Raw genomic sequence first — 14,631 nt, 5'->3', positions numbered from 1 at the left:
ATAAAATCTCAATCCTGATGATCGAGTACTCAACTTGATGGTTGAGTGGATTGTACTCTTTTTCCCTTGAGTGAGTTTTCCTGATGTTTCTCACATGAGGTTTTTGACGAGGCAATTCGTGCAATACAACAACGTATACTGTGTGCTCTTTCTCCACATTTTTTCCCACTGGGTTTTTCGGAGTTTTGAGGCATGGATATACGGATAATTACCCAAGGGGGAGTGTTGGGAAACCGGGTCATCGTGGGATGGCGGCGCGCCTCGTGCGTGCAGCGCGGGGTATCCCCTCCCGTTTCCCCCACTTTACGTTAAGTGGGTACTTATCCCTTGACCACCTACCCCCTATATAAAGCAACGAGGAGCCATCATTGTAACACCTGATCATTGATTAATAAAGCTGGTCTCCTCCATCTCTCTGTGTCATTTTACTTTCGCATACTTCGACTACTTCGACTACTTCGTCTACGACGCTCGCTCTCGCTCCGCAACCTCGGACCGGACTCGCCGGCGGAGTTGCGGAACACCTCCTAGGTACTTTTTCTTTTCTTTTCATGAAACACTGAGTTGACGAGGGGAAGGTCTGCCAAACTCAGAATTGTCTCTTGAGCAATTGTCTCCAACAGTAGGATCGGCATGTCAATTGCTGATTACTACCTCCTCCTGGTTTATAAGTCCTCTTAGTATTTTGTGCTAAATTTTGACTAAAGATTTAACTAATAAAATATTAATGCATGTCATCAAAAATTATATCGTTTGATTCGTATTTGAATATGGTTTTTAATTATATTATTTTTTATAACATGCATTAATATTTTGTTAGTTAAATTTAAGGTTAAAATTTGGCACAGAATACAAAGGGGACTAATAAACCAGGACGGAGATAGTACTTGATTAAATCCCATGCTAGGTTGCTTTGGTTTGTGCTTTTGTGGATGATCAACATCCAGGATTTGTCTTAAAGCATACACATGATGATAAATTTACTAGACGTACACAGCAGCCTTATGAGCTAGCTCAAAATATTTGTGCTCTCCCAGTTGTGTTATTTCTGCTACATAATACTTGCTGAATGGTCAAATGATTTCTCTGCAGCTGCATGTCAGAATGCGGGAGCTTCATTGGGCAGAATCAGTTGCAAGTGGGAAGAGGAAAGGTAGTGATAATGGAAGTTTATGGTGGGAGGTGAGGTGTTTTTTTGCACGATTTCAGTGGAGATCGAGAGCATGACGTCTCAGCTGGATCGGAAGTTGAGAGGCAAGCCGAGTCTCAGGTTCAAGATGGAATGCTTGAGCAAGCAAACCTAGGAGCTCAAAGCCTGGAACAAGATTAATAAAGAGGCAAAGTTCACATGCATATATGCTGTGTAGGTGGCCAGGGCGTTTTCAAGTTTCAAGTATTATTCTTTGTAGTTGGTTTTAAATTCATGCTTCAGCCAGTTCATATGTACTCCCTTCGTTCCAAAGTAAGTGTCTCAAGCTTAGTACAATTTTATACTAAAGTTAGTACAAAATTGATACACTTATTTTAGGGCGAAGGGAGTAGTTGGCACTTAAATACTGAATTAATGCTTCAGCCAATTCATCTAAAAGTCCAAAGTCCAAACTGATGAAGAGGATCCAGTTGAAGCAGCTCTCTTGCTTAGCTTTCATCTACTTTTTCTTTTTTGAAGGAATCAAAGAGCAAAAGCCCACTATATGAACGCGTGCAAAATTTTCTTACACCCAACACAAGTTCTGCACAAAACATTTAGTATAACGCACCACTGAACTGAGCAATCTATTCATTTATTTAGGCATGGTATGTGGAATCGTACACTTATTTGGTTTCTATATAACGCTTGGCCGGTTGCAAACTGATCAGACAACCGAGCTACACGGTGACTTTACTATGCAACTACTAAGTTCCTCGCCTCGACACTGAATGTGCACCACCATAACGTACGCACTTGTCATAAATTACATTTCCTGCGTCATGCATTGTGATGACGTCTCTGCGGAGTACAGGCTACAGCTTAGCGAGGGTCTGGCTGTATGCTGGATCGATGCAGACGACGACCTGAAGATGTTCCACAAGGAAATTTGTAAGCTACATCAGCGTAGACGAGAACGGGCTCGTTTGTGGTTACAGAGATGGTGGGGTGGTACCTTGCCGACGCTCTTGCCAGAATGAAGATACTCTACAGCATCCACCGCGGAAGCAACGCCCAGGAATTTCTTAGGGTCGAGCGAGACCTGTCGTATGCGGTGTGACATGTGAAGCCAAGTTGTTAGAACAGAGAAAATACAAGCATGTGCAGATTTGATACGATTTTCTGTAGCAATGAGCTATTGCTGGGTGCGGGGAGAGGTAACATGAAGAACAGCAAGTCAAGTCCCATTCAGTGATGATCTAACGGGAAAGTAAATGGAAAACCCAGAGGATCACGAAGGTTGTTGCTAGTTCCAAGTAGTTCTCAGCTCAGGTGAAATGAAATTGGCGACTATTTGGACTGATGCCAACATTTGGCACGGCTCCGTTGATTTGGCAGAAGCAAAAATGGCAAAACCAGTGACAAAAATCTTGTTAAGTAATCTACCCTTCCTCCCTTTATATGATTTGTGGGGCCAGCATCGGCAACCCACATCTTTGCTTGGTTTTGTAATTCGGCCATTGTTTGACATGTGTACCTACTTTAAACAGGACCACCAATTGGCAGGGTGAATTAGGGTGGCACTCAAAGCCCCAAACACCCGCAGTTTTTCTCAATTAATGTCACGCAAAGTAGAAAACAGCAAACACATAATATGAAGCGTACCTTTAGCTTTCCAGAGGCATACAACTCAAATAGTTTGTCAAGATGATCTTGCCACATGTGAGCATGTTGAACCAGGAAAAATCCAGCCTGAAATTGGAGAGGAAGAAGTTCATAGTTTTCTGCAACGGGATGGAGTTCATAGCTCTAAAGAGTACACTAGGACAGAGTTCTATTGGATCCAAATCTATCTATACGGCTTAACATCTGTCTTGTATAGTTTATGAAGTATGCATGGAAGTACTCCCTCCGTTCCTAAATATTTGTCTTTCTAGAGATTTTAACAAGTGACTACATACAAAGCAAAATGAGTGAATCTATACTCTAAAATATGTCTACATATATCCGTATGTTGTGTCCATTTAAAATGTCTAGAAAGACAAATATTTGGGAACGGAGGGAGTAGTTTGCAGCTTCTGAAAGGTCTGATACGATATTAAAAAAAATGGTATTTCTAGACCTAGATCCAGATAAAGAGATTCCAACCATAGCTAAAGGTTGCTGCTTGTCTATTGCTTTGGTACACAGAATTTCGAGCATATGGACCAAAATACCATGTTTCTTTTAATACTACAGTAAGGACTAGCTGGATGCCGGTGCACTGTCGAGGAGGCCCTTTTAGTCTTGCTGAGAGAACTCTTGTGGTACATACGAACAATGTAACACATAAATTTTCAACACAGACGGCATTATTTCTTTGTATGATATCCAACTGCTAAACTTTACGTGATGATTTGGATCTAGGAGAACCCAAGTTTCGCGATCAACTTATTGAATGAACATTGAGTACAAAGAAAGTATTCCTATATGCCAACTAAGAAAATCAGATACTGTGCTGCACACATACCACAGTTTGACTTTTAGCAAGAATCTTCTCACATAGTCCAGTGTAGTTCTTCGGCTTCCATCCCTCCTCTCCTTGATACTAAAAAAACATCAAGGGTTGTTCAGTACCAGTTGGTATCAGTTCATCCCTAAGATATGTCATCTTAGTAAAAACAGCTACAATGAAAACAGGATTGGCCGACACTAATTCAGATAGGTGGTATGTGCAAACCAAGATAGATCAATGATTTCCCTAGGTGCACTCCATGCCTCCAGTTTAAATACAGATGCATGATGGGAATATATTATGTAATAATGTTAGCAAGGACTCTTCAGAATATTCTCAGGAGGGTGCTTATTCACTCCACCAAATGAAAACACACAAATCATAAAGCTTTTCACAAAAATTTCAATATCCCAGTACATGATAATTCAAACGAAATAATTTTCAGAAGCTGTCAACATTACCTGAGAGATCATACCAATTACAATGAGGCGTCCATGGACTGCGAGCGCATTCAAGCACAAATCAAACATGTCCCCACCTACAGATTCATATATAATATCTACACCTTTTGGAAACTCCTTTTTCAGAACCTGGAATCAAGCATTCAAACAATCAGTGATTACTGAACACACTGAGAAGAACAAATAAGGGATCAGTGAAAATAATAGTCAATTGAAACCTATGATTTTGGCAACATAGTACTGGTTATAGTCATTCTCTGCGGAGACATTACAGCATAAATGTAATTAAAGCATTCCCAACCAACATTGTGCATCATCTGTGGCACGTGAAAGGCTATACAAGTGTAAGAATTAATTTCTTGGAAGATTATATTCTGGTAAGCAAGTAGAGGTAGGATACAAGCGCACAAAAAATTAGATGGTAGACGGGCTAGAGAATATACCCAGCACAATTTGCAAGTCTACCAAGAAAGGTAATGCTATAAAAAAATTAGAGCATTTGAATTTGAAGCGGCGGAAATATGAAAAGCAGAGAGAGAAGAAAGCTTACATCTTTGATCTTCTCATGCTGGTAGTTGATAACTCGATCAACACCTAAGGAAGCTAGAAATGCAGCCTTACTTTCGCCACCACATGTGGCAACAACCTTGTTGCCTGCTAGTTTTGCAAGCTAGTGAAGTAACAGAAGAAATATTCAGAACATAAGGATATGGTTAGGTACTAAATCCAATAACAGTTGCTTAACAAAAATGAAAAATACATAGACAAAAGAGAGAACCTTGCCCATGTCCTAGAAATACCATATGTATTGCATGGCCAAAACATGGCCCCAAATGCTAGTTAACTATGAAAGACGAACTATACATGTCCCAACTGCATGAAATTGTTATCTTGTGCAAGTTTCAAACGGCAATGTCAAACATTATATTTATACGCTTAGGTAAACTGTGGAAATGGATGAACAATTGAGCATAACATCAAACAAAAATAATCATATAAGTAGTATCAAAATAGCATCAGCCCACCTGAACCGCGAACTGTCCTGTTCCACCAGCAGCTGCTGTAACTAAAACAACTTGCCCAGATGTCATTTGACCTGCCTAAAGGCAGCAGAAATCAACTTAGATCAGAACAGGAAGGAATATATATTCAAAATTCAAAAGGTTAGTTGACTAAATATAAGGTCAAAGTCGCAAGGTATGCGACCAAAAAAGTGTATCAAAATAACCTTTTCAAGAGAAATTGAAGCGGTCAATCCTGATGTTAGCATAGCAACAACCTCCGGGTCTGGTCTTGGCACCGGAAGAAGATGTTTGGCTGGAACCTTTCATCAGAAAGATGTAAAGACTAATATTATAACTGGCAGACGAGGTGATAGTATTCTGAGGTACAAACTCAAAAGACTGGAGATGTTTTCACTCCAAGGAGGACAAGGTTAGTCGGCAATTTGTTGTGTAGCAAAAAGATATGGGCGTAGACCGCAATACCATCGTAAATTCAGCATAGCTTCCAAAAGTCATAAGGGCCACAGGACTGCCAACTTTGACATGGCTCACTGCATCTCCAACAGAAGCAACAATTCCCACAGCCTGCAGATATTAAAATTCTCATGAGAAATTCTAATCGCCCAACAAAGATGTCAAGAGAAAACTTTCCGTATTTTCAGGCAGCAACATAGTTAAGTATCACAACACCTGTGTAGCAACAGCATATTAAAATAAGCGCAACAATTTTTTCGATGCAAGTACGTGACATACCAGTTTGTTTTTGTTTAAGTACCAACCATAATTTAAATCGTGATTCAGTTTCACAACACAAGAAGTTATGGAAGTAAAGCTGATTAAGATTTCCCCTTTTGCATCATGTGCAATCATAGCCCCCAAAGATTAAGATTTGCATGACTGATTTATGAGCCAGTACTTGGGTCTCGACAGGATATCTTGCTCGATTGGTTGGACTAAACAAGTGTTGGTGAATTCACTCCTCTCCTCCTCGTACTTGTGTTAGGCTCCGTTTAGCATCACGGTGGAATATCATAACCTGGTTTGGCTAACCAGCGTTTGCCTATTTTACCGTTTCTTACTTTGTTTAACCAACTTATTATTAATTCCATGGCTAGTTTTCCGCAGCAGAATATAAAATAGGTTCAGCACAGCACAGTTCAACAACCGCAAACTGAGCCTTAAGTGTGTAGCTTATCTGCTTATGAATGAAGATATGATTTGCTTCTGAGTTCTGATTCCAGCAAGTAGTTGTTTATATTTACCTCCGAGAATCTGATAGCAAGATGTCATGCTTCTGATTCAGTACGAGCCATGTATTTTTTTTTTCTCCCTCCCTCCACATTTTGTAGCATAGTAAACTAGAAGTATGGTATGTATAGCAAGCGAACGAGTAGTCAACTAGTCGCAACTAGTCTATGAGCTGCTACCCAGCAACTAGACTTGACTTGAGTCTTGACTTGTAAACCCCATCGAATGATGTGTGCGAGTTTATCCTACAATTATCTGTACAAATTGCACTATCAATGGAATCATTATGTTGTACTCCCTCTGTAAATAAACTAATAAAAGATCGTTTAGGTCACGAAAGTAGTGATCTAAACTATCTTATATTAGTTTACAGAGGGAGTAGAATTCTTAATACATATGCAAAAAAAGCATTATTGCCAGACATTGCTTAGAAGATTTAACTTGTATGGATCGCAGTTGGTTTGACAAGAATATTGCCGATCGTTTCAGTATGTCAAGGATTACGGGTGTATCCACAATTTATTTAGAGTTACGTAATAGCCTATTTCTTGTACCATGTCTCTATCTGGTGAAATTCTGAGTCAAAATGTCAAAATATGGAAGCATATGCTGCGTTGTCAGAAATTCCGAATGATGGTGTAAGTTGTTACACAAAATAACATCTTAAGAACGTTATCCAACATTGAGGACGGCACTAACATAGACATGTAATAATATGGATCACCTCAAAACCAGCATCGAATGGAAGGCGTGCAGCAGTTTCTTTAGCACTACCACTGAAATACCGTCCGGAGCTGAAGTTTACCTGCATGACATCATTAAAAGCTTCCAGCAGTTAATCAACAGGGAGTCAAAGAAAAGCAATTAGACACTAAAATCCAAGGACTTACATCACTAGCATTTACACCAGCGTATATTATTTTAACTAGCGCACTTTGTGGTTCAATGGGCAATCTCAATCGCACACGATCAATTCTTGTAGCATTGCGGAAATTATGGCTGAGTGTGTGAACAACTCTACAAAATCATAGAGACAATCATTAGTGTTGAGATCTCATATAGTGTGAAAGACGATAACTGACAAAGTATTGCTATTAGGGAATTTTGTAGTGTAGAAACTTAATTGACAAGCAATACAGTGTCGAGATCACATATAGTGTTAATGGTTTTTGGATACTTTTGCTGTTATACCTCTGAGGTCTCATCTATGTTGCTGATAAACAACATATATTTCAGAAACAGACATTCATAACATCTATAAGAAACAGAATAATATTTTGTGAATATCAATCCATTGTTACGCATAACAGAGTATGTAATTATTCAAAAGAAAACTTTGCAATATGTGATTACTGCACAATTCTGATGGTTAGATTTGGTCATTTAATCAAAAGGGAAGTTTTCAGTTTAACTTTCTACGAGTTCCTGAAACTGAATGAGTGGAATTATTCACACAAGTTCTTGTGGGATGTAAAAACTGCATAGGAAGCATCTTGACCAAAGATAACCTGAAAGGTAGGGGGTGGAAACGAGATCAACTTGTCATTTTTGTGGGCAGGAGGAAAGCATCAACCACTTGTTTCTGGTGTGCCCTTCGGCTAGGTTTAATTTGGAATATAATCTGGTGTGCATTTGATTTGCCTTGTGTTCCTAGAACTGTGCCTAAATTGAGCAGGACTGGTTGAGTAGGTGGCAAGTGACATTTGCAGAAGAGCCGATGGTAGAGGCCTGCCAACGAGTACAGGCTTGAAGGTTCTCCGTTGCTGCAATGGGGAGAGAGATGCAATGACAGGAATGTTTTGAGATGTTCCGCAAGAGCACGCATGGAAGATGAACTTCAGCAAGCTTTTGCTGGAGAGCATCTACTATTTCTCAGTCTTATGTGAGAACTTATGTAGTGAGCACCTGTGCTATCTCGAGGTGTGGCTCAGTGGGTTTGAATTGTCAGTTTGCTGTAAGTCATTCGCTCTCTTTAACATTTTCCGTTTAGAACTGTAACAAACTTCTACCTTTTGGGGGAAAACCCTCTTTTATCGGAGAAATTGGAGATATCATTTCAAAATCAAAATTGAGGGTATTTTTGAGTGTCGTCTTTCAAGAAAGCTTGAACCCTCCAATATGACAAATGGAAGTAACAAAATTAGCTATTTGGTCAAGTATTCTACCAGGCTACTAGCAAGAAAAGAACACTAGAACAGAAATCAGAATATCAGAGATTTTCTTTCAATCCGCAAACCTTGCAACAAAGTAAAATAGTACTCCCTCCGTCTAAAGGACTTCTCTAGAGAGTGCAGACACATAGTTAGAAAATACTGCAAGCTATGAAAATCATGTATCTAAAAGTTATTCACTTCCTGTTTAAGGGATTGATTCAGTGACTTTAAGCATTTTAGGATAGAATCGTACGAGAAAAAAAATGTACTACTGGGGATTAGAGAGTTGTGTTGTTGTTTACTTGAGAATATTCCAAGTGCTTACAAATATAAATATAACATAGCAGGACTACTTACATCTTCTCATAAAACTCAGGTGTTTGGATGCTAGGAAATACATTCTTTGTTACTGTTCTTTTTGACTTGGTATAATTCAACAGATATTTTCTTTGTTCCTCTGCTGATGGCCAATATTCCATCCCTCTCCGCTTAGTTATCCAAAGGCAAGCACCAGCTTTGCTCTCATCTTTTATAAGTTCAAATGCACCTAACCAAAATAGAAGGGGTTCGTTTCAGATAACAATTAAGAGAAAGAGAGAAAACATCATACGAAAGACATAATGCATACCTAGATATGACAGTAAATACCTAAACTTCTAGGTTGCTAAACATGTAGAAATGGTGGGCCGAACCATACTCACCTAGCAGGGATGTTTGACATGGACAAATTGATGCGCTCCAGCAAAGCGATAGCAATATATGCAAATTTACAGTTAAGCTCTTTAGCCTTTTAATGTTTGCAAATCAGCAAACCCCATACCCCATATTTTTGAGATATCATCACTGACATTCCATTCCCACATTCAGTTGGTCATGTTGTCATCAATTGATAAGTGAATAGAACAGACATGAAACATATGTTTAGGACTCACTGGTTCTACAAACAAATAGACCTTCTGGCAGGTGGTATTCCAAACAAAACCAGGTTCTGGTGATTTTCTACTGTCATTTCAACCATCTCTGCAAACCACACAAAGTTTTGGCCAGCCCTCACTCATACAAATTGAAGGGCAGAAATTTGAAGTTCTTAAGCTTGAAGAGTCAAGTGAGCATGTATTTTATCAATTTATAATAATATACCCATAAATGTACAAATGCCTATGTTAATTTTCATCATTTAGAACATCCCACCTCAAATAAAGATTCGAACAATTCATCGAAGACCAAATAGTAGCATGTGATAACTGTGACGCATACAATATGGAAAAATGCTGAAAGTACATGACATATTTAACTACAGCTTTAAAAGGTGAGATGTAGTATACCATTAACAACTTCCTCCATCTTCAAAAATCCACCAGTTGCATGTACTATTTTTTGATTTATTTGCTCAGCCATATTAGTCTGAACAAACTGCATACCACAAATAACACTAATGAAAGATCATCATGGCCTTTGTCCCTTCCAGCTGTTACTAATGAGATAAAATAATATGCTAATCTGTCTGGAATAGTTAGTTGGATTCTAAATTATACTCCAACCCCTGCAAATTAAATCAAATAGTGGACATCCTCAAATTTTCTAAGATGGAATTATCGATAAAGTTTGGCATTTGGCCCACTTAGTTGGTTTTGCCATTTAGCTCAACTACATGTCTATACCAATCTATCTCAGGTAAAGAAAGGAGGACTGCGTAAGAGTAAGATTTCCTGTGTGAATGGTTGGTGCTGAAAGATATTTACCCCTGGTACTTGACATCGCAATAGCTGCACTATCTGGTTAATCTGGTGACTTTTCAAGTTGATAGGAATTTACGTACTGGATAAAACATTGTGCTCTACTGTACGTCTGTACCATTGTCAAGTTAATATCTTGACAGACTATAAAACCCATCAGCAGATTCCCACAAGATTAGAATGGAAAAAATGCACAGCACTAGCTGAACTAATATGGCAAGCAAACTCAGTATGTGGTAGAAAAATAAATAAACAGACAAATAATATATACTCCCTCTGTAAACTAATATAAGACGTTTTAGATCATTAGTTTACAGAGGGAGTACATAATAGTATAATAATTGCCACCCATCATGCAATTCGTTAATACCTCGGGGCAGAGCACGTTGACACGAACACCATGGCGTTTCAATGGAGCAAGTGATCTAGTAAACATAACAACACCACCTGCCGAAAATGAAGCTTGAGATCACAAAATGCACACATGCTTCAAATATATCATCATATGACATAAAGGACTAGAAGTTAATACTAAAACGTGTAGGCAACAGCATGTAACATTCTATATGACCGAAATATGAACTTTTGTACAGGTTATGGTAGCATGTATCTTGAACCATGTAGAAAAACAATCAGCATGAATATAAATTTCAATAAAACCAACATTCATAATTGGAATTCATATGTACTTTGGCCTTGCATCGGCACTGTGATCTGCTGCCAGAGAAGAAAAAGTAGAAGTATACAGGATGGTGTATGAACCTTTTGTCCCAGTATATATGGGATCGGCGAACATGGGATAAAGGCCCGCAGCTGAACCAATATTGATTATGACACCAGGCTTCTTCCGGGATCGCATTATTTGACTCTGGTGAATATATCCAACAGTAAGTTTTGTGCATATGGCATTTGGATGAAGTAGAAACAAGTAACATGTATAACAATTGATATTATCTTCCGAATTATTCCAAGATAAAAAAATCAAAAATCCTCTTCCGGCTCCAAAGGAAACCATAAGGACAGGCCACGTTATGACAAAATCAGTACCACTTAATTTCCTTGAGTAATGGTTAATGGAAACAAATAAAGGGAAACCCAATACTTTCTTCCCTTAAACAACTGAATCAACAGACAATTAAAGCCTATGCAGAACTTCTGGGTTATATTATTTAGTATGTCTAAGTAATAAGAAAGCTTAGACAGCACGAGATAGGATATTTGGCTTCCGGGCTCCATGGAGCCCGGACTTTTCTAAAATTCAAAAGCTGACATTTTAAAGTTAAAAAAACTGAAAATAAATACACAGGTACTTGGAGATGTATACTGCATGTGTATAAAATTTTATTATGAAATGCGTTTTTAAGTGAGCTGTGTAAAAAAAATCATGTACTTTTATAGTGAATGGTACATATGCTACAAACACATGATTTTGTTACTTTTTTGTAGCTCGCATGAAAATGTATTTCACCATGAAATTTTACAGAAAAGTAGTATACATCCATAGGTACGTGTGTATTTTTCTCAGATTTTTTTAAAATCTAGAAATAAGTTTTTTTTTTCAAAGCCAAGCTCCATGGAGCTCAGGAGCCAAACACAATTTCCATAGACAGCACTCAGTGTTACTACAAGATTAGCAGATTGAGTTACTGAACAAATAAATTTAACAATGTTATTGCAATAGTCAACACTTACTGCAATGCGAGTACCATCAATAACAGCGACAAAGTTCACATTTATGGCATGCCTCCATGTCCTAGTTCCGTCAGATATATCATCATAAACTAATGTTTTGTTGGCAATTCCAGCACAATTGATGCAGATATCTAGTCCACCATATGTGTCTACATGTTTCGCAAAAGCAGCAGCTAGATCACCTGCATATCAAATCACTGTAACTTCAAATCACGGAAAACCTGAAGAGCAGCGAAATCATGCTGTTATTTAACATTTGAAACCATACGACAAGTAATCCGCATGACAAAACAAATCAGAACACACCAGAAGAATTTTTGTAATGCCTGACGTGCAAAAATAAAAATAAACAAAGCCCTGTTAAAAGAGATTTGATGCTTCTTTAAAGTGAACGGAAATAAATACCATATTGATGCATTAGGTATTAAACCTAGATAGTAGAAATACAGCAGAGATGGTTGGTATTTGTTAGCTTTGTTTGGCAGTATTTTCAGCTTGTGCTTAGAAGGCAAAAGATTGAGATTAGATGTAACACCAGACATGCATGATCTCTACAAAGGTATGGTCTTCATATCACATTTAGAACGTAATGCTTGACAAGTATACTGTATGACTGAAGTGACGCTTGTCTTACCATACTTTGATTTGATGCACTTATTTTTCTAAAAGTATTGCATCAACAAACAGTTAAAAAGTAGGTCCTCATGCAAATTAACTGCTCTTTGCTTGCTTCCCCTAAAACAACTCTTACCTTCAATAGAAACATCACACTTGACGAATATGGCAGACGGTACTCCAACATCTCCATGAAACTTTTTGTTTTCCTTTTGAACTAGCGAAGTGACTTCTCTTCCATTTTGTTCAGAGAAATCGACCACAGTCACAAATAGACCCTTTTGTGCAAAAGCGATGCAGAGCGCTTTCCCTTCAGAAAATCAAAAAGGAGTTAGCGGTCGATATGTTAATGCAATGCAATCTACTAAAATGATTGCCCTGCACAGAATCAAGTTGATGAGGAAAGGCGAGCAATATAAACAATTCAAAGGTCAGCACGTCATTTTGAGTTTTTGACATAGTAACTGACAGGTACCAAATACCGATACCATACAGGTGCAGGTATAAATTGCCTGTTACCATGGTAGTATATCTCATAAATCTTGAGACATTTCTTGCTGTGTACGGGGCCACGGGCACAACAACCGTACACAATTTAGTTCTGTCGGTGTGGCGTTCATAGTTCAAGTACACGTTAGTAAATCAATCCATTATTGCAGGAAGAAGTACAACTGCATGCGTCCCCGTTCGTTCATTTGTACAAGCACAATGATGTTGCAACTGTTATCCAATGCTTTCCAGGCAGTAACCCATCAGCTCATCACCACCAGATCAAGTACCACCCGGCGTAATTAGCCCACCCCTACCCAGTTCCCGCATCGAGCTCTCACCAACAGGTTACACTAAGCAAATCCGCTCCAGCTCACAGGTCAACCCGCAATCAAGCATCCCCCAGCCAGTAGCAACCGCGCTTGGCCACGCAGAACAGCGGTAAGGGCGCATCAGATCAGAGCCAGAATTTCGGCGAAGACGCACGCCCACGCGCGGACGCGGGGAAGGAAGAGGTAGGGCGTTCCCTTACCGATGCCGGAGGCGCCGCCGGTGACGAGGGCCGACATGCCGGGCTTCAGCTCCATCTCGCCGGCGCGGTGGGGGGAGACCGACCAGCTTCAGGCGAGCGAGCGAGAGAAGCACGGAGGGAGACGGGGCGGTACGGGGGAGAGGGGAGTGGGTATGGGCAGCACGGCCGGCCTGCGGAGCTGCCGAGGCGGGAGCTGTCTGCTGGGGGAGACGAAGTCGTCCCGTCCTTCTTCCTCCGTTTGATCTGTTTGGGATTTGGGAGGAGAGAGTGATCCGATTGGGGAAGTGACGGCAAGCTCCGTGACCGGCGAGGACGCGAATGGGGTGATCCAACGGCGCCACAGGCGAGTTGGGCGTGGCCGGTGATTATTTTTTATTTTATTTTCGGGAACACCAGTATGGTGTTGGAACACCAGTATTTTATTTTATTTTATTTTTTATTTTAAAAAGATCATCCGGGCCGCGAGTCGTAAGATTTGCCGCATCAAGCGGTCGAGCGCGTCCCAACATTGCAACACAGGTCTTGTTGCGGAATTTTTTGCAACAGTTGTTTTGTTGCATTTTTTTGCAACTGAGTTTCTGAGTTTCTGTTGCAATTTTTGTTTTTGCAACCGAGGTCTTGTTGCAGAAAATTTTTGTAAAAGAAGTTTTGTTGCAAAACGTAGACCTGTCGTAGACCATTGCAACACTATATATGTTTCAGAAACATAGCTCCTATTGCAAAAGCGCGTTTGACAAGGATGATATGCGGGCTTTCAGTTGGACACGTGTCACGCAGCGAAGGTGGCGGACGCGACCGCTGTGATGGTAAGAGTTTCCCTTTGTTTTAATTGCTTGCCATGCCTCCATGTCAATCTACTGTATGTTGGTGTTTTTTTCTCTTTTGAAATGTACTGTATATTGGTGTTTTTTCATTTGAAATGTACTGTAACTTGGTGTTGGTGAGGGAAATACTGTTCCAGAAAAAGCAAGGAGGTATGGGGCAGGGATCTTCAATTCTTTAACTTAGCCATGTTAGACAATAGTATTAGAGGCTACTAGGCGAACAAAATTGTCTTTGTTGTCTTAAAAGCATCTAC

At 39.6% G+C, this 14,631-nt stretch overlaps 1 protein-coding gene across 1 annotated transcript; it reads right to left on the bottom strand.

The window, feature by feature from the left end:
• Window positions 1–1,763: 1,763 nt before the first annotated feature.
• LOC109779543 (uncharacterized) lies at window positions 1,764–13,898 on the bottom strand. Its single transcript, XM_020338163.4, has 18 exons — window positions 13,554–13,898; window positions 12,669–12,842; window positions 11,918–12,099; window positions 10,988–11,093; window positions 10,596–10,672; window positions 9,815–9,902; window positions 8,847–9,036; window positions 7,227–7,353; window positions 7,061–7,141; window positions 5,572–5,673; window positions 5,313–5,408; window positions 5,110–5,184; window positions 4,635–4,754; window positions 4,085–4,213; window positions 3,639–3,716; window positions 2,795–2,881; window positions 2,145–2,231; window positions 1,764–2,055 (listed from the first exon to the last, which is right to left on the bottom strand). Exons 1-18 carry the CDS (start codon window positions 13,606–13,608, stop codon window positions 2,005–2,007), a joined length of 1,905 nt encoding a protein of 634 aa, XP_020193752.1. The 5' UTR covers window positions 13,609–13,898; the 3' UTR covers window positions 1,764–2,004.
• Window positions 13,899–14,631: the final 733 nt, after the last annotated feature.

This window comes from Aegilops tauschii, chromosome 5, assembly GCF_002575655.3.
Source record: "Aegilops tauschii subsp. strangulata cultivar AL8/78 chromosome 5, Aet v6.0, whole genome shotgun sequence".
Taxonomy (NCBI): domain Eukaryota; kingdom Viridiplantae; phylum Streptophyta; class Magnoliopsida; order Poales; family Poaceae; genus Aegilops; species Aegilops tauschii.
Note: the sequence above shows the minus strand (reverse complement) of the source record. Positions and strands in the feature narration are given on the sequence as shown.